This window comes from Physella acuta, unplaced genomic scaffold, assembly GCF_028476545.2.
Source record: "Physella acuta isolate Inbredline_101_S28 unplaced genomic scaffold, ASM2847654v3 ptg000081l, whole genome shotgun sequence".
Classification (NCBI taxonomy): Eukaryota; Metazoa; Mollusca; class Gastropoda; family Physidae; genus Physella; species Physella acuta.
In genome coordinates this window covers 17,096-41,615 of record NW_026731601.1, presented here as the reverse complement: position 1 = coordinate 41,615, position 24,520 = coordinate 17,096, and the positions used below count along the sequence as shown (strand labels likewise).

Genomic DNA, 24,520 nt, shown 5'->3' with positions numbered 1-24,520 from the left:
CCAGTAGAGAACACAGGTTTTATTCGCCAGTAGAGAACAAACGTTGTATTCGCCAGTAGAGAACAAAGGTTTTATTCGCCAGTAGAGAACAAAGGTTTTATTCGCCAGTACTACAGTAGAGAACAAAGGTTTTATTCGCCAGTAGAGAACAAATATTTTATTCGCCAGTAGAGAACAAAGGTTTTATTCGCCAGTCTAGCATCACGCTTAAGTGGCCCACTACAAAAAAAGGCTAATTGTTCAGACCCCGTGTCGATGTGCTTCAATAAATAAATACAAAAGTTCTTATCAGTCATGCAAATATTTTGCATAATTTTCTTTGAGTAAGCCAGAAGATCAATTTTAAAGTTAGATGGAGCCACCTGTTAGCCAGTGTTGGATCACAACATCGGTCCAACACAGGCAATGGTGGAGGCTGGTTAGGTCAGCGCTACTGGATACAAGTCTCTGGATACAAGCTGCTGGATACAAGGCCTGGATACAAGTCGCTGGATACAAGTCGCTGGATACAAGCTGCTGGATACAAGGCCTGGATACAAGTCGCTGGATACAGGCTGCTGGATATAAGACCTGGATATAAGACCTGGATACAAGGCCTGGATACAAGCTGCTGGATACAAGGCCTGGATACAAGTCGCTGGATACAAGTCGCTGGATACAAGTCGCTGGATACAAGTCGCTGGATATAAGACCTGGATACAAGGTCTGGATACAGTGCCTCACGTGCCGGCTGTTGAAGTTGCGGTCTGCCAACTGAGGTGGTGTTTCTCACTCAACTTGCTGACCAGTGACTCTTCACCTGCTGACCAGTGACTCTTCACGTGCTGACCAGCGACTCTTCACGTGCTGACCAGCGACTCTTCACGTGCTGACCAGTGACTCTTCACTTGCTGACCAGTGACTCTTCACTTGCTGGCCAGTGACTCTTCACCTGCTGACCAGTGAATCTTCACGTGCTGACCAGTGACTCTTCACGTGCTGACCAGTGACTCTTCACTTGCTGACCAGTGACTCTTCACCTGCTGACCAGTGACTCTTCACCTGCTGACCAGCGACTCTTCACGTGCTGACCAGTGACTCTTCACCTGCTGATCAGTGACTCTTCACGTGTTGACCAGTGACTCTTCACGTGCTGACCAGTGACTCCTCACTGACTACAAAAACTCATCTGAAAGAAATCTTACATATCACGTGATAAACAGTGAGAAACGACACATTGATGGCAAGAAACTTGACACATTGATGACAAGAAACTTGACACATTGATGGCATGGAACCTAAAAGACCTCTGGATACCTTAGTTCTAGCTTTGTTAGTCTCAGTTATGAACAACATCTCTACTGGGCTGGAGTTGGGGACACCCCTGAACAACACTTCTGCTTGTTTGACCAGCGATCTCAATGGTGAGTGCTCACGATTTACTCTCACGATATAACACACCATCTTAAGATACTTGCCAACCGTATATACTAGTGCTTATTTCGGCGATGAAGGAAATAAGTACCGTGCTTAGATCCTCTAACACCGAGTTCAGTCCATTGAGGGGAAATAAGTTCAGTTTTTATGTCATGGACAGGGTGTGTGGATATATACATATCACGCAGCGCTTCAAATATTTTGTACACAAAAAATTAAATAAAATAAACCTCTTACAAATTCTAAAAATATGTACCGTATGCCAGTGGCGTCGTTATGTCGGGTGTCACCCGGTGCGGCACTTTGTGGTGTCACCCCATCCCCCAAGAAACATTATATATATATATATATATATATATATATGTATATATATATATATATATATATATATATATATATATATATATATTAAGAATACAGTTGGATGTAGCATTGTTTTCTCTATAGTTAGCGTTTACGTCATGGTGTCACCCTCGCCCCATTGTAATAATTATCGATTTGTACTTACAGACTATTTAACTGTAATAGAACTCGCAAAAAAAGCATTTTTCTTCTTAACATTTAGCTATTTTTTGCCTTGGTGTCACCCGGTGCGGTTCGCGCATCCCCCCCCCCCCCCCCCCGCCTAAAACTAGAGGCCAAATATAGCTACAGGATGAGAGAGAATATAAGCACATTGCGTATTTCCTCTGTTTGCGGATATAAGCACTACCGTGTGGACCATTTGGACAGTCTAAAATAGACTACAATGGCGGCCGTATATCTCCTGACCTAACACTAGCGTGTGTAGGTCATTCAAAATTAATGAATGAAATTGACGTCACTAAACTAAAACAAGGCCTAATGACCAATTTCAATGCTAAAGCTGGGCTCACATGGGCCCAGCGAGAGACCCGAGTCAGCTACAGACGAGTAGTTGCCGCCCTTAGCTCCGTGTATCACCACAAGATCAAGTAATTAGTAACGTTGATGTATTCATTAGATTTACGACATTCACCAAAGTTACAACCTTTGTTAAAAATAACTTCCAAAAACCTACCTTGCCTGTCAACCTGCCACCACCCTAATCGTCCATCTGTCTCCACCCACATAACGAATGACGTCAGACAGTGTCCACCAACGTGTCACCAGTACCAACGTGTCACCAATAAAAGCGTATCACCAGTACCATCGTGTCACCAACGTGTCACCAACCGCTCCCTGATCACAAATTCGTCACGATTTTTTCATTCAATTGAATTGCGGGACTCAGTATTAATATCCTCTTGTGTAAGTCGTGAGGTTTAAAGGATTTCCGCCGGCGTTAATTAATAGAGGTTAATGAGGTGCAGGTTAATGAAGTGTGGGTTAATGAGGCCTCAGATGTGGCTACACGTGTGGTGACTAATTCATTGGCTGCTGTCACAGATGTTGTATTGGCTACTTGCTGTTGTCACAGATGTTGTATTGGCTACTTGCTGTTGTCACACAGATGTTGTATTGGCTATTTGCTGTTGTCACACATGTTGTATTGGCTACTTGCTGTTGTCACACAGATGTTGTATTGGCTACTTGCTGTTGTCACAGATGATGTATTGGCTACTTGATGTTGTCACAGATGGTGTATTGGCTACTTGCTGTTGTCACAGATGTTGTATTGGCTACTTGCTGTTGTCACGGATGTTGTATTGGCTACTTGCTGTTGTCACACAGATGTTGTATTGGCTATTTGCTGTTGTCACACATGTTGTATTGGCTACTTGCTGTTGTCACACAGATGTTGTATTGGCTACTTGCTGTTGTCACAGATGATGTATTGGCTACTTGATGTAGTCACAGATGTTGTATTGGCTACTTGCTGTTGTCACAGATGTTGTATTGGCTACTTGCTGTTGTCACACAGATGTTGTATTGGCTACTTGCTGTTGTCACAGATGTTGTATTGGCTACTTGCTGTTGTCACACAGATGTTGTATTGGCTATTTGCTGTTGTCACACATGTTGTATTGGCTACTTGCTGTTGTCACAGATGTTGTATTGGCTACTTGCTGTTGTCACAGATGTTGTATTGGCTACTTGCTGTTGTCACAGATGTTGTATTGGCTACTTGCTGTTGTCACAGATGATGTATTGGCTACTTGATGTAGTCACAGATGTTGTATTGGCTACTTGCTGTTGTCACAGATGTTGTATTGGCTACTTGCTGTTGTCACAGATGTTGTATTGGCTACTTGCTGTTGTCACACAGATGTTGTATTGGCTACTTGCTGTTGTCACAGATGTTGTATTGGCTACTTGCTGTTGTCACAGATGTTGTATTGGCTACTTGCTGTTGTCACAGATGTTGTATTGGCTACTTGATGTTGTCACAGATGTTGTATTGGCTACTTGCTGTTGTCACAGATGTTGTATTGGCTACTTGCTGTTGTCACAGATGTTGTATTGGCTACTTGCTGTTGTCACAGATGTATTGGCTACATGCTGTTGTCACAGATGTTGTATTGGCTACTTGCTGTTGTCACAGATGTTGTATTGGCTACTTGCTGTTGTCACACAGATGTTGTATTGGCTACTTGCTGTTGTCACAGATGTTGTATTGGCTACTTGCTGTTGTCACAGATGTTGTATTGGCTAATTGCTGTTGTCACAGATGTTGTATTGGCTACTTGCTGTTGTCACAGATGTTGTATTGGCTAATTGCTGTTGTCACAGATGTTGTATTGGCTACTTGCTGTTGTCACAGATGTTGTATTGGCTACTTGCTGTTGTCACGGATGTTGTATTGGCTACTTGCTGTTGTCACAGATGTTGTATTGGCTACTTGCTGTTGTCACGGATGTTGTATTGGCTACTTGCTGTTGTCACAGATGTTGTATTGGCTACTTGCTGTTGTCACAGATGTTGTATTGGCTACTTGCTGTTGTCACAGATGTTGTATTGGCTACTTGCTGTTGTCACAGATGTTGTATTGGCTACTTGCTGTTGTCACAGATGATGTATTGGCTACTTGCTGTTGTCACAGATGTTGTATTGGCTACTTGATGTTGTCACAGATGTTGTATTGGCTACTTGATGTTGTCACAGATGTTGTATTGGCTACTTGCTGTTGTCACAGATGTTGTATTGGCTACTTGCTGTTGTCACAGATGTTGTATTGGCTACTTGCTGTTGTCACAGATGATGTATTGGCTACTTGCTGTTGTCACAGATGTTGTATTGGCTACTTGCTGTTGTCACAGATGATGTATTGGCTACTTGCTGTTGTCACAGATGATGTATTGGCTACTTGCTGTTCGCATATTGTTGCTGTATTTCCGTTTTTGGGGCTGTTGGTCGTGGTTTCATGCGACTTGCATGACAGAAACTCCACTATTGCCGTTGGGCCCGCTAACATGATGATGAATACCAGTAACAATAGGTGGGGGGGAGGGGCGTGGCGCTTGGACCAGTGGTAGGTGGGTCAAGGTCGGTCGTGGGTGGGTTTAAGGTCGGTCGTTGGTGGGTCAAAGGTCGGTCGTGGGTGGGTCAAAGGTCAGTCGTGGGTGGGTCAAAGGTCGGTCGTATGTGGGTCAAAGGTCAGTCGTGGGTGGGTAAAAGGTCGGTCGTGGGTGGGTCAAAGGTCGGTCGTGGGTGGGTCAAAGGTCAGTCGTGGGTGGGTCAAAGGTCGGTCGTGGGTGGGTCAAAGGTCAGTCGTGGGTGGGTCAAAGGTCGGTCGTGGGGGTCAAAGGTCGGTCGTGCGTAGGGTCACAGCTCGTTGGACATTCAGGCTTCTAGTACTACAACTGTCGGACATAAGTCGGCGATACATAGAGACAAACACGATAACAATTCTATGCCTACTGTTGTATATGGTTGTATATCGGCGAAAGATGGAGGAAATGCGCAACGTGCTTATATAATCTCTCATCCGGTATAGGATATATATATATATATATATATATATATATATATATATATATATATATATATATTTATTTATTTATTTATATATATATATATATATATATATATATATATATATATATATATATATATATATATATTTATATATATATATATATATATATATATATAAGCAGTCTTTATTTTCTCGTCAGGGTGTGAGAGCATATAACTTATAAGCACCTTGCGTATTATCGTTACACGAAAAAGTATGAAGAAAAACAAAAACACTTGTACATAAAATGTTGATTTATACGCTAAAAGATACATATTTCCGTGATTCAGTTTACATTTTTTAATATTAGTTCTGAAAAAAAAACACACCTGATCTTAGCCCTAAGAAAGATTGCTTTAAATTTTAAAATTATGACATTAATGCCATGTGCACTAATTTTAAAATTATTACAGGTTTCGAATCCGCAACTACACTTGAAATACGCCACAAAATACCTCGCAGTTTCTTCCATCCCCTTGAAGAAAGTCTACCGCCCCCCCCCCCCCCCAATGAAATAGAATTTATATAGAAAACATACTTTTACCAGTCCCCCCCCCCCCCCCCGGAGAAAATAGTCTGGAAGAAACACTGGATATAAGCACTTCCGGATAGGACAATTTTGTCAGTTAATTATATATTATATTTAGGCCTAGATATATATGTCTACTGTTGCACATTTGTGGGTACGACGACGGTGACAGTTAATGTAGACCTACTACTGTACACGTATGGGCAGGCTCAGTACTACGAAGGGGAAAGTTCCAGCATGTTGAGCTATAGATCCTAGTATTAATGAGAGTAATGTTTTTCCTCAGATCATGCCCGTAGCGCTGAAGCATTCGACGCCTTGGTGTACATAGTCGTGGTAATTCTGGTCTACTCTAGCGCTATGGTGTTGATGGTCATCAAATATCTGAGGGGGAAAAAAGGAGAAGACCTGAGCTCTTACTTTCACACAAATTCAAAAAACGGAGCCGTATTTCATGTGTAGCCAACGGAATCTTCTGTGCTGCGTTTTGTAGGCCGAATCAGCTCTTGGCAGGATTCACCGTTTTGACTGAATATGGTCCATTCTAGGTATTTAGGAAGACCAAAAGATGGCAGAATGAATGTTTTTAACATTGCCCTGTGCAAGTTTAGTGAACATTGTCACATGATTGTCAACAGACACGAAAGGTTGTTTGTTTTGTCCACACCACATTTCAAAACCAAAATCTACTTGAAACTGGGTCAGTTACTTTTCAGAATTTATAGTCCAAGTTTTAAAAGGAAAACATTTTTCTGTGGCAAACAAGAAAAGTGGGCACATTGGCTCGTGCGTCACTGGTATTTACATGGTCAAGTTCAAGGCCAAATTTACAAACCTGAGCTGATAAAAATTTAGAAATAGAAAATCCCACGTTAAATTTTAACATTCGTCTTTTCCCCGGGAACCTAACAACGACCAAAATCAAGCCAGAAATTTCTAACCAAGGCCACGACCCTTGAGAGGAAAGCTGATGCATTTTATTTCAATTGGGTCTGCAAGCATTACACTGATTTTGAGACTAAAAATAGATCTAGATCTACTATATTTTGCCTACATTTTTAAAATGAGAATTCTTTTTCAAACTATGTATAATGAATGTATATAAAGCTAGATTGAGGAGTTGTATGGTTTTTGTAACAAATTTCACAATGTGTTTATTAATATTTAATATTAATATTAGACATTGATTTTTAAAAATGAAATTAAATAACCAATAGATACTCAAACAAATAGGAAACAGTGGTGTAGTGGTTTTAGAACCCTCACCCTTTCCACTAGAGTCCTATAAAGTACAGATGTATAATGGAAAGTTATTAGATGTATATGTATTTAAAAATGACAACACAGCCCCACATCCCCTAGCTACTGTGAGTCAAACAATTGAGGGTTCTGAATACTAGGTAACAAAATATCCCTGACATCAGAGAGTAGCATCTATATGTTACTCTCTGATGGGTGTAAGATGTGTAGTCTACTCTCTGATGGGAGTGTAAGATGTGTAGGCTACTCTCTGATGGGAGTGTATGATGTGTAGGCTACTCTCTGATGGGAGTGTAAGATGTGTAGGCTACTCTCTGATGGGAGTGTAAGATGTGTAGGCTACTCTATGATGGGAGTGTAAGATGTGTAGGCTACTCTCTGATGGGAGTGTAAGATGTGTAGGCTACTCTCTGATTGTCAGATGTTGTGTCTAATAAATGTATGATACCCAAAAGTGAAATGCATTATTTTTTGCAAACATAAAATGATCACACACCATAGAAAAAATATGCTACATCTAAATATCTTTGCAGTAGTACATTTGTCAGGCTTGTAGAGAAGAAGAAAATTTACTTCATCACCAAACAACTTGGGAATAGTTTCTTCTATAAAGATGTAATTATTACACTTAAATAAGCTTACATATGCTTACATGTACTTAGATAAACTTACATCAGCTAAATTTCTGTAAAACAAAATCTGTTCATACTTCAATAAAAGACTTGGATAAAATCAAAACTCATAAAACTTGTTAAACACAAGACCAAGGCTATTGTGTTTGTTTTTAAAGTCAGTTATTCAATGATTGTCTTTCTAACTAGGTCATCAGTTGACTGCTGGTCATTTCAACTAGGTCAGTAATTCACCTTAACTAAGTCATCAGTTAACTGTTGGTAATTTCAACTAGGTCATCAGTTAACTGTTGGTAATTTCAACTAGGTCATCAGTTAACTGCTGGTAATTTCAACTAGGTCAGTAATTCACCTTAACTAGGTCATCAGTTGACTGCTGGTCACTCCAAGGATTGGGTGCGTTGGATCGTTATGATGCAGGTGCAGCGTGGCTGTCCCCTGGTCTACAAAGATGGCGGTCACCTTGCCAGGTTTTCCAGCATGCACCTCTAAAAGTCTGGCCACATCTACGTTCAGGTTGTGGAGGTCCTTCAGGTGCTCAAACTCCAGTCTATCAGACAGGACCTTGGACTAAACAAATTACAGACATCAGACAGGACCTTGGACTAAACAAATTACAGACATCAGACAGGACCTTGGACTAAACAAATTACAGACATCAGACAGGACCTTGGACTAAACAAATTACAGACAGGACCTTGGACTAAACAAATTACAGACATCAGACAGGACCTTAGACTAAACAAATTACAGACATCAGACAGGACCTTGGACTAAACAAATTACAGACATCAGACAGGACCTTGGACTAAACAAATTACAGACATAACACAGGACCTTGGACTAAACAAATTACAGACATCAGACAGGACCTTGGACTAAACAAATTACAGACATCAGACAGGACCTTGGACTAAACAAATTACAGACATCAGACAGGACCTTGGACTAAACAAATTACAGACATCAGACAGGACCTTGGACTAAACAAATTACAGACAGGACCTTGGACTAAACAAATTACAGACATCAGACAGGACCTTGGACTAAACAAATTACAGACAGGACCTTGGACTAAACAAATTACAGACATCAGACAGGACCTTGGACTAAACAAATTACAGACATCAGGCAGGACCTTGGACTAAACAAATTACAGACATCAGACAGGACCTTGGACTAAACAAATTACAGACATCAGACAGGACCTTGGACTAAACAAATTACAGACAGGACCTTGGACTAAACAAATTACAGACATCAGACAGGACCTTAGACTAAACAAATTACAGACATCAGACAGGACCTTGGACTAAACAAATTACAGACATCAGACAGGACCTTGGACTAAACAAATTGCAGACATCAGACAGGACCTTAATCACTGTGGTGAAAAGTGTACGGTAAACACTAGCAATAGTAATGATCTAATGTCAGATGAGTTTTGTTGTAGACTTAACAAAATAAAAGTAAATAATTTATTGTTGAAATGAATACAAAACTATGATGTAAACCAATATAAGCTTGGTATTTTGGTGGACATCATTACCAAGATGACCGTCAAGAAAAGTTGGTCCGGCCACACACTACTTATATTTAAAAGAAATTATAGTTTTGTCTGATAATGAGGTTAAAATATTTTTGTACTGACATCTAGCAGTGCCTGATTTTTCTCTCTTTGTTTCTGCAACTTTTGGACGTGGCTTTGTTTCTCCAGGCTCATCTGGTGCTCCAGCGCCGATCTGTCAAACATTGGTGACACAAATATTTGACTGATTTCATTTCAAATTAAGCTACGGCTCCAATCTAAACTAAATTTATTTGCCACAGCTCCAATCTAAAATAAAAACTTTTGCTGCGTGATCAAAACATTTAAAGTAAAGCTTGGGTAAAGAAAGATTTAACTTACTTTTCCATTTTCTGAGCATGAAGTAAATTCTCCAGCTCCATCTCTTGTTCTGGTCAAATAACAACACATTTTTTAATCAAATAAAAACACATGGGACTGTTTATATAAAATAACAACATAACTATTTTGATATAAAATACCACACATAACTTTTTAAAATAAAAATGACACATCATTTTGTGTCTTTTAGAAAGTCTCTAGTGGTAAAATAATGCAAGTTGTAACATGCAACGAATATTGAACACTAATTTAATTTGCCAACAAATATTGAACACTAATTTAATTTTGCTAACAAATATTAAACACTAATTTAATTTGGCAACAAATGTTGAACACTAATTTAATTTGGCAACAAATATTGAATACTAATTTCATTTGCCAACAAATATTGAACACTAATTTAATTTACCAACAAATATTGAAACACTAATTTAATTTGCTATCAAATATTGAACACTAATTTAATTTACCAACAAATATTGAATACTAATTTAATTTGGCAACAAATGTTGAACACTTATTTAATTTGGCAACAATTTAATATTGAATACTAATTTAATTTGGCAACAAATGTTGAACACTAATTAAATTTGGCACCAAATGTTACTAAAGCGCCACACCTTGTTCCAGCCGGTTGATCTCTGCTTGCAGCTTCATGTCAATCAGCGACTGTTCCTGGGCCTCACTCTCAAACTAAATGATAAGAAAACACCTGCCTGCATGCACAGCTTACTTTAAACATTTTTGTCTAAGACATTCTTCACAATGGCTCATAACACATTTATCTTAACAAACTGGGTCATAACACATTTGTTTTAACAAACTGGGTCATAACACACTTAACAAACTGGGTCATAACATCTAAAACTGGGTATTTTGTTTTTAAAAAAATGGTGACTAAATAAAATTCTCAATATTTGGCCTAACAATAACGTATGAGGAAATTAGTGGTCGGCTTGGGGTGGGCTGGTAGGCTGGGGTGGGCTGGTAGGCTTCGTTGGGGTTAGCTGTAAGGCATTGTGTGAGCTGGTAGGCTTGGGGTGGAAGCTGGTTCCACTAATAAACATGATTAGTTGTTAGTTATCTGTTGTTTTTATTTTAGAACTAAGGTTGACAGTAAAATAGTATAAGTTTTACTCACACACCCCCCCTCCCTCCCGTAGGTGTATTTATGTAAATAATTGAAGCTGACATCAATAAAATCTAATAAATTTGAAATAGCTTGTAAAAAAATACCTTTAGCCTGAGTTCTGTTCTCCTTTTAATCATAACATCATGCATCATCTGCAGCTTGTCGTGTGCATAATAGCCTCGAAACACAACCTTGGACACTGAGTAACCAATGGTCTTGCAGCGTTCCATGAGCAGCGGGTAGTTGGTCAGGTCGTTCAATTCACTCGCGGTTTCAATAAATTCTTCGTAGCTAGAAGGTGCCAAACAAATATTCTATACATAGTGGAAAATGTAATTTTAAAAATTTCTAACAAAAAAAAATATTTTTGTAAAATATTTATGACGACAATTTTTAAAGTGATAATAAAAAGTTTGCCTAACCTCTTTCTTGCTGTGAATGCTATAACATCTGCACAAAGGCAACTGTAAACAAATTATGATGTTTTTTTTACCACTGATCGCTGGGCTATTTACAATTTATTTACATCTCTGGCCAGCTTTTTAATTTAAATCCAGTAATTTTATTTTCTGTACAGTACCATATACTTTCCAGTTGAAAGTTTGAAAATATTTTAGATTAAATAAGAGCTAAAAATGACTTGAATATTTGAAAAATAAAAGAAAAGAAATGGTGTTACTAATGTTACCAGTAGGCCCACCTTACAAAAAAAAAAAAAAAAAAAAAAAAACTTACTTGATAAAATCAGCCATTGGATCTTTTGTGGAGGTCAGCTGCAGATTGAACCCAGGAATAAAAAAGTTATTTCAAGAAATATTCCTTGGGGGACATCAAATTATCACATCCAATGATATAGTTCTCTTTCAACGCAATTCAAATATACAAAGTTCATTAACTTATAGTGTACATAGCACTACGCATAATTTAACTAGTTATTAATTCTCTACAAGTCTATTGTTTAAATATTAAAAGTAGCATCTTGAATATGTGAAACAAATAAATAAAAGGTTATAAGAGATTAATGTTGGCATCGTTTGCTTGAAGGTTTGCTGAGCAATCCAAATATTTTACTGTTGCATCAAGGCAGTAGATGACCCCTAGAGCAAATCTAATTATAGGTCATAAATAGTCGTCCCCCCCCCCCCCCCCCCTCAAGACCATAACGTGGTAGCCTCCCAGTGGGTAATATGTGTGTAGGGTTGTGAGTAACAGCTGTGTGCACCTACTCACCATCTTCTCAATGTCCGTCAGTTCATAAAACATCATCAACTTTACCCTCAATAGTGCGTCATCAGCTGTCCTGACCTCATCAACCTGTGGTCAAAGTTCAAAGGTTAAAATTCAATTCACAAGCAAACATCTTCATTTAAAATCTTTGTGGGTTTATTCTATGAGTCAACAACAATAAAAACTTACATTGTAGTAGAACTGATCTAGTCAACAATAGAACCTTACATTGTAGTAGAACTGATCTAGTCAACAATAAAACCTTACATTGTAGTAGAACTGATCTAGTCAACAATAGAACCTTACATTGTAGTAGAACTGATCTAGTCAACAATAAAACCTTACATTGTAGTAGAACTGATCTAGTCAACAATAAAACCTTACATTGTAGTAGAACTGATCAGGGATGACTTTGAGGGCTGTGAATCTGTGCCTGTTTGGAATCATTCTAGTTTTGTTTTCAGGGTCAGTTCCATGCCAGCAAAACTCATGCAGCCTGCAACATAACACCAACATTAGTTTACCTAGGGTCAATTTGTATAACATCAACATTAGTTTACCTAGGGTCATTCTGTATAGCAACATTAGTTTACCCACTAGGGTCATTTTGTACAACATCAACACTTGATTTACTTCTGTAGAGTAGGTCAACAAGACAGTCAGTCTAAGTAATATTTCTTTTTATGGCAAGTTTTAATGTATATAAACTTGACTTGGCTAACTCCAGCTACAGATTGAAAAGATTGTATGAACACAAGCACAGACTTGCCATTGATTTTCTCCCAGTAAAAACAAAGTTGGTCCATACTGAACCCTCCTCCTGACACTCGGACTGTCTTGGGTGTAGACCACGAGAACTTCATTGGCATCCAGGGATATCAAGCTCCTGACCTCAATGCTCAAGTGGTGTATTTCATTCTTATGTCTGATACATGGCCTGTCAACACAAGATGGGGGGAGGGGGGGGGGGGGAGGGGGTCAAACAGACTGGTACATGGCTAGCAACATTCTATAATTGGAAAAATACTTACCCTTTTATATGTTCAGTAGTGCCATTCTTGTATTTGATCACTAGAAATTCCTTTTGACTAGCAGAATAACAGGTCATCTTTTTAAATTTTTCACGAAACAAATAAAGCTGAAAAAAATATAAAAACTAATTACTGCTAATGTATAATGGATTTTTCCGGTTTAATTATTGTTTTAATTATCGTTTTCACTAATTGGTACCTCATTAATTATATATTTTTTAAACAGCTGGCTTGCAAGCAGGGCCGGCGCTACCTATAAGGCGAACAAGGCGGTCGCCTAGGGCGCTGTCTGTAAGGGGGGCACCAAAATGGGTTGGAAAAACAAATTGAAAGTTTGAGGGGGGTGCAAATCGAAAGTTTGAGGGGTGGGGTGCTACGCCTCTGATAATATGGGGGCACAAAAAAAATTGTGGGGGGGGGGGGGGGCGCTTTTAATAAATTTTGCCTAGGGCGCTAAATAACCTGGTGCCGGCACTGCTTACAAGAGTATTCTAAATAAATTTTCTAACAATTTTTTTTCAAGAGGTCAATAGAAAGATATAGACAGAAAAATGAACCAATAATTTAACTAGCATCAGCAGCTGGTATCATTACGAATTTGTTACAATACAGCAGCTGGTAACATTACTAATTTGTTACATTACAACAGAACAGATGGTAACAAAAGCTTCATTGTGGCTAAAAATAGCTGCTGTGTCAGATACATAAAATCTGAGGTAAATTATTAAGTAATGTAGTACACATAGTTACCCGCTGTGGTCCTTCTTCAACCCGCGCTCTTCCATTTTTACTATAAATTAATGCCTGTCAAAAACATTAAGTCAAATCATTAATTATTTTCACCAGGACAGACAGTTTTTTTAAAACAAAAGTTTAGAGTATTTAGACAGTCATAGGGAGTAACAAACAGAAACAAACATTATTTTTTAATTCATTGTCAACGTTCTAATAAAAGTACTCAAAAGTGCTTTCCTTAAATTAATTAAAAACTTATAGACTCTAGATCTAATTAAAGAGTTCAAAATGTTTAAATCTTTAAAGCAAACAATGTGGAGTAATGTAACTTAATGTGAGAGTTATCTACCTTTTCTCCTACATCCAGTGTTTTCCAACCAATGGTCATCTTGGAATGTATGTGACTTCATAGATCTAGTAAAACAAAGTCATCGTTATGTTGACATAATGGATCTGGGAAAAAAAAATGTTCATGTTTGTGCAGGCTTATATAATGTATATGCTTCTACTACAACGGATCAACAGTGCAGTCCTTCTCCATACAGAGTGTCACATTTGATCAAATCCTCCCACCCCTCCTAAAAAGCTGTGACCAATGTGTCACCATCTGCCTCCACCAACCATAAAGTTCCTGTTTCTCCCACAGACTTCTTCAAAAACACATCAAGCCAATCATTTCTAAAACTAAATTTAGGAGTATTTTTACACTTTCAGATTTTCTTTTTAATTGAACCACTTCGGTACCATTAATTATAACATGGTGATTATCTTCCTTACAAAGGGAAACTACTCTATTTTTACATTTCTAGTGGGGGGGGGGGGGGGGCGCAGACTCCAAAGGGGCGCCAAAAAGGGTAGAAAAATTAAATTAAAAGCTCTTTTTAAGCTGCAATATCAAATTATACACAGTGAAAGTTACAAAAATAAATGACTACAAGGAGATAGTTTATATTATTGTTTTGAGTTTATATTTAACTCAATGCAACAAGCCTGCCAGTTGGTTGAGGCCCGCCGGGGACGATCTGTCCGGGATTCAAAGGGTCGATTATAAATATCATCCATTATACTAATTAACCACTATATATTCATATATTGACATATAGATAATATTAATAATATAGTAAATATAGTATAATAATTATATTATATTAGGCCCTATTAATTAATTAAATAATTACTAAAATTAAGTCTAAGGTTTACTAAGTAAAAGTATTTATTAAATTATTTATAATATTAATATAAGAGTAAGAGAAAATACTTACTAGATTCTATAAACTTTAACTACTTTAAGAGTAAGAGTACTTAAGAGTTAAGTTGATGAGTATTAATTTCAATAATTTTTTTTTAATTATTTAAACATAATAGGCCTAAACAGACATTAATTATTTATTATTAGTAGTAGGCCTATTTTAGTATTTAAAATGACTACTTATTTACTTTTATTAATGATGTGTAATATTATAAAATCATTTAGTAGATCTAGATCTATATATACTAATTACTATATAACAAACATGCAATTGCGGATTAAAACAGCTGTAATATATAGATCTACATCTAAATCTTAGTTTTCTTGAAGTAACTAGTGCGTAGGTTAGGATTAGTTTGAGTCACGATTTCTTTATTGAATGTTGATGTTTACATCGGATAGGTGCCGCCTATTACTAAGTTGCTATTTTTAGACAAGGTTTTTCTACCAATCCATTGGATCTTTCGCAAAATTAAATAATGTACTAGATCTAGATTCTAATATTAACTCTAAACAAATAATGGGTCGACCATAATTGAAGTCACACTCGTAGGGGGAAGGTCCGTAATTTTGTGACTGTGTGATGAGGGGGAGGGATCAGATGGTGTGACGTCAAACTTTTGCATTACAAAAGCGCAATGTTAGAAAACGAATTTTAGACGTTATTTTGCGTTTTAGAAAACTGTTTTAATAAATTCTAATAGGAATTTAGGTGAAAATACTCTATGTTGACAGAATTCAAACAAGATTTTGGGAAAAATACCGTATTTTAAGAAAAATTCAATTGCAATTTTGAGGGGGGTTGTAGGCTGAGGTGTGACGTCATTTTAGAGTGGGGGGGGGGGGGGGGTCTGGTTTTTTGTGACGATGTGTGACGGCGGTGAGGGGGGAGGTAAAAATCCTCAAAAAAGCGTGACATCATTTATTGATGACCCCTAATAAAAGATGAACTTTTTTTTAAACATCTTACAAACTTGAGATAAACCATTTCTAGCATGACATTTTAAAATAATATTTTCTGTTTAATGGGCCTTTTTTAAAAAAAAGTACCACCTTTGCTTGATTAATGGTTAGCTTAAATTAAAAAAGGTAAAATAAAATTAGACTAAAATCATAAAATCCTTTGTAACTTAAGTGAAAGAGGGTTCTAGAGTTCAGTGGCTTTTAGTGGTATTTATTCTATTGCCATACAACTACTGTCAAAAGTTTGTTTGAAATAAGCTTTTAATATTTCTTCCATCCCTTTTAGTATCTCCAACAGCTACTGAACTGTCATCGATTGTGCGAGCTGCACAATTGCCTTTTCCCCACCCCACCCCCCTCTTCAGCTACACAATTGCCATATATTACCCCCCCCCCCCCCTTCAGTTATATATGGAAAAACAAAAAAACCTATTGTTGGCTTATATTAATTCAAGCCTAAAAAAATAACTATGTACAGATAAACAGTAACTAATAAAGATTTCTCATATAAAAATAAGTTTTATTTATTTACAGGTTATTTTACAGTTAAAAAAAAACAACACAAAAACCCCACCCACATTTGATTTTTTTTTCTTGCTGAAAAAAATAAAACAAGATAAGACAAGATATTGAGTTGAGATGCTAGTTGTCTGCCCTTGGTACATGAGAAGCTAGTAGTCTGCCCTTGCTACATGAGAAGCTAGTAGTCTGCCCTTGGTACATGAGAAGCTAGTAGTCTGCACTTGGCATGTAGGACTTAGGCTCTGGGTCCACGTCCACACTGTTAAACTCAGCTTTAGCAAAATCCAAGAGGTGGTCCAGGGCGTCGCCGCTCTCTGCGTTGTTGCTGATGCTGCTGGTGGTTGAAACTTCACTCAGAGATCTCCTCCTGCCGGGGAAATAGCAGCCTCGTTAGCTGGGGTCAAAGGGCTAATAATAGCTGGCATACAATGTCACCCACAAAAGGCCAGAATTACCACCTCACCCACAAAAAGCCAGAATTACCACCACCACCACAAAAAGCCAGAATTACCACAACCACAAATAGCTAGAATTACCACCATGTCACCCACAAAAAGCCAGAATTACCACCACGTCACCCACAAAAAGCGAGAATTACCACCTCACCCACAAAAAGCCAGAATTACCACCACCTCACACACAAAAAGCCAGAATTACCACCAGGTCACCCACAAAAGGCCTGGGTACTCACGTGGAGTAGTGCAAGTTGTTTCTAGAACTGGACAATGTACTAGAGATGTCCAACTCCTTGATGTCATTTCTCTGTAGGAACTCCTTAAAATAGGGATAGTTGTACTCTGGGATAAATGGCACCAATTCTGGGGAAACAAAGAGTGGGATTTAAAACAGGGATATGCTGTTCACCAGGATATAATAATACATTTTTTAAAATTCTCAGAAGTTTATTCCTTGTATATGTATAAAAATAATAAACTGTACAGAGGCACAGGACAAGCTCCCATGTTAGATGTATTTGGTAAAATCTTGTGTTGAAAACTGACACACAGACAGATGGACAGACAGACAGACAGACTGACAAACAGGAGATGTTTACCAGACAACAGCTGCTTCCGGTCGGGACCCAGCAACAGCAAGACATCGTCACAGAACTGATGAAAGTGGTTGTCTCTCTTCCAGTCGTTGAGGTGTTGCAAAAATTTTCTCAGCTCATCTGGGTTTAATTTTTCTTTCAGCTGAAAGGATGTTAGAACTTGTAAACTACAGCTGACATTTAGCTTCTGTTAGAACTTGTTAACTACAGCTGATATTTAGCTCCTGTTAGAACTTGTTAACTACAGCTGACATTTAGCTCCTGAGTGGTCAGAAAGATAGAAATCTGTTATCTGAAGGTAGAAAAAAGGTGTTATCTGACCTTGTTCATGTAATCTTCGAGAAGCTCTTTGCCACTTGCTCTTGACACGTCTGATCTGCTGCTTGCTCGCTCGTGTCTCGGGGTGCTTTAAACAGTCAAACAAAGAACAGTCAAACAAAGAACGGTCAAACAAAGAACAGTCAAACAAAGAACAGCCAAACAAAGAACAGTCAAACAAAGAACAGTCAAACAAAGAACGGTCAAACAAAGAACAGTCAAACAAAGAACAGCCAAACAAAGAACAGTCAAACAAAGAACAGTCAAACAAAGAACAGTCAAACAAAGAACAGTCAAACAAAGAACAGTCAAACAAAGAACAGTCAAACAAAGAACAGTCAAACAAAGAACAGTCAAACAAAGAACAGTCAAACAAAGAACAGTCAAACAAAGAACGGCCAAACAGAGAACAGTCAAACAAAGAACAGTCAAACAAAGAACGGTCAAACAAAGAACAGTCAAACAAAGAACAGTCAAACAAAGAACAGTCAAACAAAGAACAGTCAAACAAAGAACAGTCAAACAAAGAACAGTCAAACAAAGAACAGTCAAACAAAGAACAGTCAAACAAAGAACGGCCAAACAGAGAACAGTCAAACAAAGAACAGTCAAACAAAGAACGGTCAAACAAAGAACGGTCAAACAAAGAACAGTCAAACAAAGAACAGTCAAACAAAGAACAGTCAAACAAAGAACAGTCAAACAAAGAACAGTCAAACAAAGAACAGTCAAACAAAGAACAGTCAAACAAAGAACAGTCAAACAAAGAACAGTCAAACAAAGAACAGTCAAACAAAGAACAGTCAAACAAAGAACAGTCAAACAAAGAACAGTCAAACAAAGAACAGTCAAACAAAGAACAGTCAAACAAAGAACAGTCAAACAAAGAACAGTCAAACAAAGAATAAACAGCCAAACAAAGAATAAACAGCCAAACAAAGAACAGTCAAACAAAGAACAGTCAAACAAAGAACTGTCAAACAAAGAACAGCCAAACAAAGAACAGTCAAACAAAGAACAGTTAAACAAAGAAAAGCCAAACAAACAAGGAACAGTCAAACAAAGAACAGTCAAACATAGAACAGTCAAACAAAGAATAAACAGCCAAACAAAGAACAGTCAAACAAAGAACAGTCAAACAAAGAACTGTCAAACAAAGAACAGCCAAACAAAGAACAGTCAAACAAAGAACAGTCAAACAAAGAACAGTCAAACAAAGAACAGTCAAACAAAGAACAGCCAAACAAAGAACAGTCAAACAAAGAACAGTCAAACAAAGAACAGCCAAACAAAGAACAGTCAAACAAAGAACAGCCAAACAAAGAACAGCCAAACAAAGAACAGTCAAACAAAGAACAGTCAAACAAAGAACAGTCAAACAAAGAACAGTCAAACAAAGAACAGTCAAACAAAGAACAGTCAAACAAAGAACAGTCAAACAAAGAACAGTCAAACAAAGAACAGTCAAACAAAGAACAGTCAAACAAAGAACAGTCAAACAAACAAAGAACAGTCAAACAAAGAACAGTCAAACAAACAAAGAACAGTCAAACAAAGAACAGTCAAACAAAGAACAGTCAAACAAACAAAGAACAGTCAAACAAAGAACAGTCAAACAAAGAACAGTCAAACAAAGAACAGTCAAACAAAGAACAGTCAAACAAAGAACAGTCAAACAAAGAACAGTCAAACAAAGAACATTCAAACAAAGAACAGTCAAACAAAGAACAGTCAAACAAAGAACAGTCAAACAAAGAACAGTCAAACAAACAAAGAACAGTCAAACAAAGAACAGTCAAACAAACAAAGAACAGTCAAACAAAGAACAGTCAAACAAAGAACAGTCAAACAAAGAACAGTCAAACAAACAAAGAACAGTCAAACAAAGAACAGTCAAACAAAGAACAGTCAAACAAACAAAGAACAGTCAAACAAAGAACATTCAAACAAACAAAGAACAGTCAAACAAAGAACAGTCAAACAAACAAAGAACAGTCAAACAAAGAACAGTCAAACAAAGAACAAACAGTGGACTAAACATTAGACCATAGAGCTTTCTTGGTACTTACTATGGATCTGGTATGTCTGGTATAATAGTTGTGCCTAAAATAGAAAAGTGAAAACAGTTGAACACAAAAGAAAATAACTAACAGAAAAGTAAAAGATTTTGTTATGCTTAAGTTTTTGTTCACATGTTTGTAAACAAATTGATAAAGCTGTCAAAGCGGTAACAAAATTGAAACAAACAGTGGCTGAGATCTTACTTAAGGGAAGTAACTTAAAGGCCATTTCCGTGGGTACCTTCCCTTTCCATTACAATATTAGTCAGACAACTGAGTGAAGGGGAGACTAAAGCAGTCAACTAGAGCCTACCTTCACTTGATGTGCTAAGTGCTATGAGAGCCTACCTTCACTTGATGTGCTAAGTGCTATGAGAGCCTACCTTCACTTGATGTGCTAAGTGCTGTGAGAGCCTACCTTCACTCGATGTGCTAAGTGCTATGAGAGCCTACCTTCACTTGATGTGCTAAGTGCTGTGAGAGCCTACCTTCACTTGGTGTGCTAAGTGCTGTGAGAGCCTACCTTCACTTGATGTGCTAAGTGCTATGAGAGCCTACCTTCACTTGATGTGCTAAGTGCTGTGAGAGCCTACCTTCACTTGATGTGCTAAGTGCTATGAGAGCCTACCTTCACTTGATGTGCTAAGTGCTGTGAGAGCCTACCTTCACTTGGTGTGCTAAGTGCTGTGAGAGCCTACCTTCACTTGATGTGCTAAGTGCTGTGAGAGCCTACCTTCACTTGGTGTGCTAAGTGCTGTGAGAGCCTACCTTCACTTGATGTGCTAAGTGCAGTGAGAGCCTACCTTCACTTGATGTGCTAAGTGCTATGAGAGCCTACCTTCACTTGATGTGCTAAGTGCTATGAGAACCTACCTTCACTTGATGTGCTAAGTGCTATGAGAGCCTACCTTCATTTGATGTGCTAAGTGCTGTATAGAGCCTACCTTCACTTGATTTGCTAAGTGCTATGAGAGCCTACCTTTACTTGATGTGCTAAGTGCTATGAGAGCCTACCTTCACTTGATGTGCTAAGTGCTGTGAGAGCCTACCCTCACTTGATGTGCTAAGTGCTATGAGAGCCTACCTTCACTTGATGTGCTAAGTGCTGGTTCAGAAGTTGGTATAGGCCTGTCCAGCAGCTGAAACAAGGCCTCCGTGTAGATGAGATTGAAGCATTGTCCAACCAGGCTACAGATTTCTTCTGCTAAAATCTGGGTGGGAAATTTATTTGTGTTAATGAACCAGTCAGCAAACATAACAAAAACAAAGCAGTTACCTCAGGGTCACATGACAAAAACAAAGCAGTTACCTTTGTGTCACATGACAAAAACAAAGCAGTTACCTTTGTGTCACAGTACATGACCGCCAGTTTACACGCTCCTGCTGTTCCTGTAAAGTGAGGAGTCTTAGCTCAGAGATAAAGTAGTCTTAGCTCAGAGATAAAGTAGTCTTAGCTCAGAGATAAAGTAGTCTTAGCTCAGAGATAAAGTAGTCTTAGCTCAGAGATAAAGTAGTCTTAGCTCAGAGATAAAGTAGTCTTAGCTCAGAGATAAAGTAGTCTTAGCTCAGAGATAAAGTAGTCTTAGCTCAGAGATAAAGTAGTCTTAGCTCAGAGATAAAGTAGTCTTAGCTCAGAGATAAAGTAGTCTTAGCTCAGAGATAAAGTAGTCTTAGCTCAGAGATAAAGTAGTCTTAGCTCAGAGATAAAGTAGTCTTAGCTCAGAGATAAAGTAGTCTTAGCTCAGAGATAAAATAGTCTTAGCTCAGAGATCATAAAGTAGGGTGTAGGGCTACACTCGTATAGTGATGTGTTGAAGCTACACTCATAAGATGATGTTTTATTGCTAAGATGATACGGTGATGTTCAATGTTACATTTAGGGTTAGAGTGATGGGCTCAAAACATAAGAAAATGTACCAAATTTGATGGCCAGTATGTGTTCTTTATCATCCTTGATGTAACACGTAGCTGCTATTTCGTGCATTGGGATCCTCAGCAAAAGATCCTGGTCAGATAACAGGAAATTATGTTTTTATAGCAATTAATTAATTTTGTAAATAAAACCTATTTCAACAATAATTTATTCATTTGGCAACCATTTCTTTTTACAAATCTTCATGTTAAATGCACTAAGATGTGAATAAATTTCTACCTTTTTAGCCAGATTTTTACAAATCTTCAAGTTGAAGACACTGAGGCTAAGTATACAATCAACTGTGGAATGCCCAGGGATGAAGCCATGTTTCTGAAGAGGCAAAATACCAAAAATAATCAAGTTCCAAATTTTAGTTTATTTTCAAGTTGTGTATGTGATTGTTTAGGTGACAGAAAACTTATCAGACGTGGCTTACCTTTCCTTTGTCAATGATTTTCAGCACATCTGTTCTATTTGTTATATCTAAGTGAGGGGAGACTCCGTCAATTTCCCCAGCAAACTGAAGCCATCCAATAAAATCATGTCACAATCAGTATTTCAATGATCAAGAGATGGAAATAGGAGACATAATGAGAAAAATTGAGTGCAAAAAAATTTCAGACAAAATCTGCTCTACTAGGAATAAATGAATTAAATGCTTTATCTTTGAGTGAAAATAAAATGTTCAGGTTTTAAAAAAAGTTGCTACTGTATAGGAATACGTTGTCGGATGTTTGAACAAAATTGCTACTATGAGAATAAATTGTCCATTTGTCTGAATAAATCGCTTCTTCTTTGTTCTTGATTGGAGGGATTCCCTTTAACATTTCTTTCTGGGTTTGCTTCCATAGCCTCTTCCAACCAAGAACAAGCCAGCAGTTGTTTGATTTTGGAGTTGTCTCTCCTAGAAGAGTTGCTGTCCCCAGCTATTGAGCCTCATCTTCCAGGGGGGGGGGGGGGGGGGGGGGTTCGAACTAGTGACTTTTTGGTTTAGCACTCATGAGCTTTACCAATTCGACCATGCTGACCCCAGTAAATGGCTACTGTATAGGAATAAATTGTCCATGTGTTTGGTGAAATATCTGTTGTATGAGCCATGAAATTGTCCATGTGTTTGATGAAATGTCTGCTGTATGAGCCATGAAATAGTCCATGTGTTTGGTGAAATGTCTGCTGTATGAGCCATGAAATTGTCCATGTGTTTGATGAAATGTCTGCTGTATGAGCCATGAAATTGTCCATGTGTTTGGTGAAATGTCTGCTGTATGAGCTATGTAAAGAACAGCCACCTGTACTCCTGCCCGCTCCACATGTTCGTCTATAAGAAACTGTTGTTTGATTGGATAGACTCCAGCTTTCATGTCGTAGTTTGGTTCATACATGCTGGCTGCTGGGTCTCAGCGCAGGTACTGCAGTCACACAAAATAAACAAGTGATGAGGTTTTTAAATTAGTGTTTTCCTAATGTTCTGTGAGTGTTACTGTTGTGTTGTAACTTTTAATAATAAAATAAGCTCGACTGGAGGTGAACATGGAGTGGCATATAAATTGGATAGTGATTTCTTCTAGATTTAGTTATCGGGAATATCATATCAGCTAACCTGTGATTTTGAAATCTACCAGTACCATCCGTCCATCGACATCAAGAATTGGATTTTGGAACACTACAAAACACTTTTTTTTCTAAGCTCAAAATCTAAAATAAAATTATAACACAGTAGGTTCCTAATGTTATAATATTAATTAATAATACTAGGCCCTAATACTATTTTTTGTTTTACTAGGCCTAGTTTGTATTTTTATTATTTTTTATGGGGCCTAGATCTAGATTATTTTAATTCTTTTTTTTAGAGTAGATTTCTAGTTTAGTTTCTAGTCTAGATTTAGAATTTTAGATCTAGAATACTAGAATTCTAGATGTAGAGGCTAGGACGCTAGAGTAGAATCCAGATTATTGTCTAGAAACCTAGATTGTAGAATCTTGTATTCTAGTACTAGATCTAGATCTAGTCCTGTTTTTAGTATTTTTCAGTATTTACTATTTTAGTCCATTTAGCTAATGTTGTGTTAAATTGACCAGGAAGTGCTTACCTCTCATAAAAATTACTAGAGTAGTGTCCCTTTGGTCACTGAGCGTTTAGTGTTTAGCCTTAGGCTTACACTTTACACTAAGAAAAACGGCCTCCAGTCTTGAAAACTTTAGGCCCTACAATGTAAAGTCATAACTTTAAAAAAAAAACACAGTGGCGTGGCTAGGTTGGGTATCATAGGCCCACATATATAATTGTAATTGGTGTCACCCCCCTCACATTTTGCCAAATGGCGTATATATTAATATTTGTAGGCCCTACACACATTATTTTAATGCACATATTAATTCAAGTGGAAAAAAGTAACCTTTTCATAGTCAATTATTTAAAAGTGTGTCACCCCACCGCGGTCATCGATGGAAAACATCAACTGAACTTTTTTTTTTCTTTTATAAATTTTGCAGTTGGTGCCACCCCTCCCCTGATGATAGCTTTAAGTTTTTAAAGTAAAGGTGTTTATCTATAATCGGTTATTAATACCTTTGGACATAGCATTATTTTCTATATAGTTAGCAGTTTTGTGTCATGGTGTCAAACCTTGTCGGGATCGTCAATTTGTATTTAAA

The 24,520-nt window shown here is 37.7% G+C and overlaps 2 protein-coding genes and 1 long non-coding RNA gene across 10 annotated transcripts; 1 reads left to right on the top strand and 2 right to left on the bottom strand.

Annotated features, from left to right (window-relative positions):
• The first annotated feature begins 368 nt into the window (after nt 1-368).
• LOC131957525 (uncharacterized) lies at nt 369-7,757 on the top strand. Its single transcript, XR_009389111.1, has 2 exons — nt 369-1,403; nt 6,148-7,757. It is a non-coding gene; the product is annotated as an uncharacterized LOC131957525 (long non-coding RNA).
• Nucleotides 6,111-15,456, bottom strand: LOC131957472 (uncharacterized). Of its 6 annotated transcripts, none has more exons than XM_059322327.1 (15): nt 15,343-15,456; nt 14,137-14,201; nt 13,803-13,856; nt 13,053-13,159; nt 12,791-12,958; nt 12,406-12,517; nt 12,025-12,108; nt 11,530-11,567; nt 11,217-11,258; nt 10,899-11,085; nt 10,283-10,355; nt 9,663-9,711; nt 9,405-9,495; nt 8,106-8,323; nt 6,111-6,245 (listed from the first exon to the last, which is right to left on the bottom strand). In XM_059322327.1, the coding sequence occupies exons 2-14, from the start codon at nt 14,173-14,175 to the stop codon at nt 8,111-8,113; spliced, it is 1,257 nt and encodes a 418-aa protein (XP_059178310.1). In that variant the 5' UTR covers nt 14,176-14,201; nt 15,343-15,456; the 3' UTR covers nt 6,111-6,245; nt 8,106-8,110. The 6 variants fall into 6 exon arrangements, with proteins under 6 accessions (XP_059178310.1, XP_059178300.1, XP_059178308.1 ...); XM_059322317.1 differs by having other exon boundaries at nt 14,137-14,240; nt 15,302-15,450; XM_059322325.1 differs by having other exon boundaries at nt 15,302-15,450.
• Nucleotides 15,457-16,507: 1,051 nt separating this feature from the next.
• On the bottom strand, nt 16,508-24,070 carry LOC131957536 (cerebral cavernous malformations protein 2 homolog). 3 transcript variants are annotated; one of them, XM_059322331.1, is made up of 13 exons: nt 23,956-24,070; nt 23,466-23,560; nt 23,155-23,274; nt 22,302-22,385; nt 22,103-22,195; nt 21,868-21,955; nt 21,293-21,339; nt 21,035-21,161; nt 19,960-19,993; nt 17,894-17,978; nt 17,576-17,714; nt 17,213-17,339; nt 16,508-16,888 (listed from the first exon to the last, which is right to left on the bottom strand). In XM_059322331.1, the coding sequence occupies exons 3-13, from the start codon at nt 23,245-23,247 to the stop codon at nt 16,729-16,731; spliced, it is 1,077 nt and encodes a 358-aa protein (XP_059178314.1). In that variant the 5' UTR covers nt 23,248-23,274; nt 23,466-23,560; nt 23,956-24,070; the 3' UTR covers nt 16,508-16,728. The 3 variants fall into 3 exon arrangements, with proteins under 3 accessions (XP_059178314.1, XP_059178313.1, XP_059178315.1); XM_059322330.1 differs by having other exon boundaries at nt 23,904-23,960; XM_059322332.1 differs by lacking the exon at nt 23,956-24,070 and adding an exon at nt 23,831-23,902.
• Between the last annotated feature and the right edge of the window lie 450 nt (nt 24,071-24,520).

What these genes read in the sequence shown, in the direction of transcription:
- LOC131957472 (XM_059322327.1), bottom strand. Translation starts at nt 14,175, where the DNA reads ATGACCATTGGTTGGAAAACACTGGATGTAGGAGAAAAG. An exon ending in TGACGGACATTGAGAAGATG is followed by an intron (nt 11,568 to 12,024) that starts GTGAGTAGGTGC and finishes TTCAATCTGCAG; the next exon opens with CTGACCTCCACAAAAGATCC. An exon ending in GCATTCACAGCAAGAAAGAG is followed by an intron (nt 11,086 to 11,216) that starts GTTAGGCAAACT and finishes GGCACCTTCTAG; the next exon opens with CTACGAAGAATTTATTGAAA.
- LOC131957536 (XM_059322331.1), bottom strand. Translation starts at nt 23,247, where the DNA reads ATGTATGAACCAAACTACGACATGAAAGCTGGAGTCTATCCAATCAAA. An exon ending in TCATGTACTGTGACACAAAG is followed by an intron (nt 21,162 to 21,292) that starts GTAACTGCTTTG and finishes TTTCCCACCCAG; the next exon opens with ATTTTAGCAGAAGAAATCTG. An exon ending in TCGAAGATTACATGAACAAG is followed by an intron (nt 17,715 to 17,893) that starts GTCAGATAACAC and finishes ACATCCTTTCAG; the next exon opens with CTGAAAGAAAAATTAAACCC.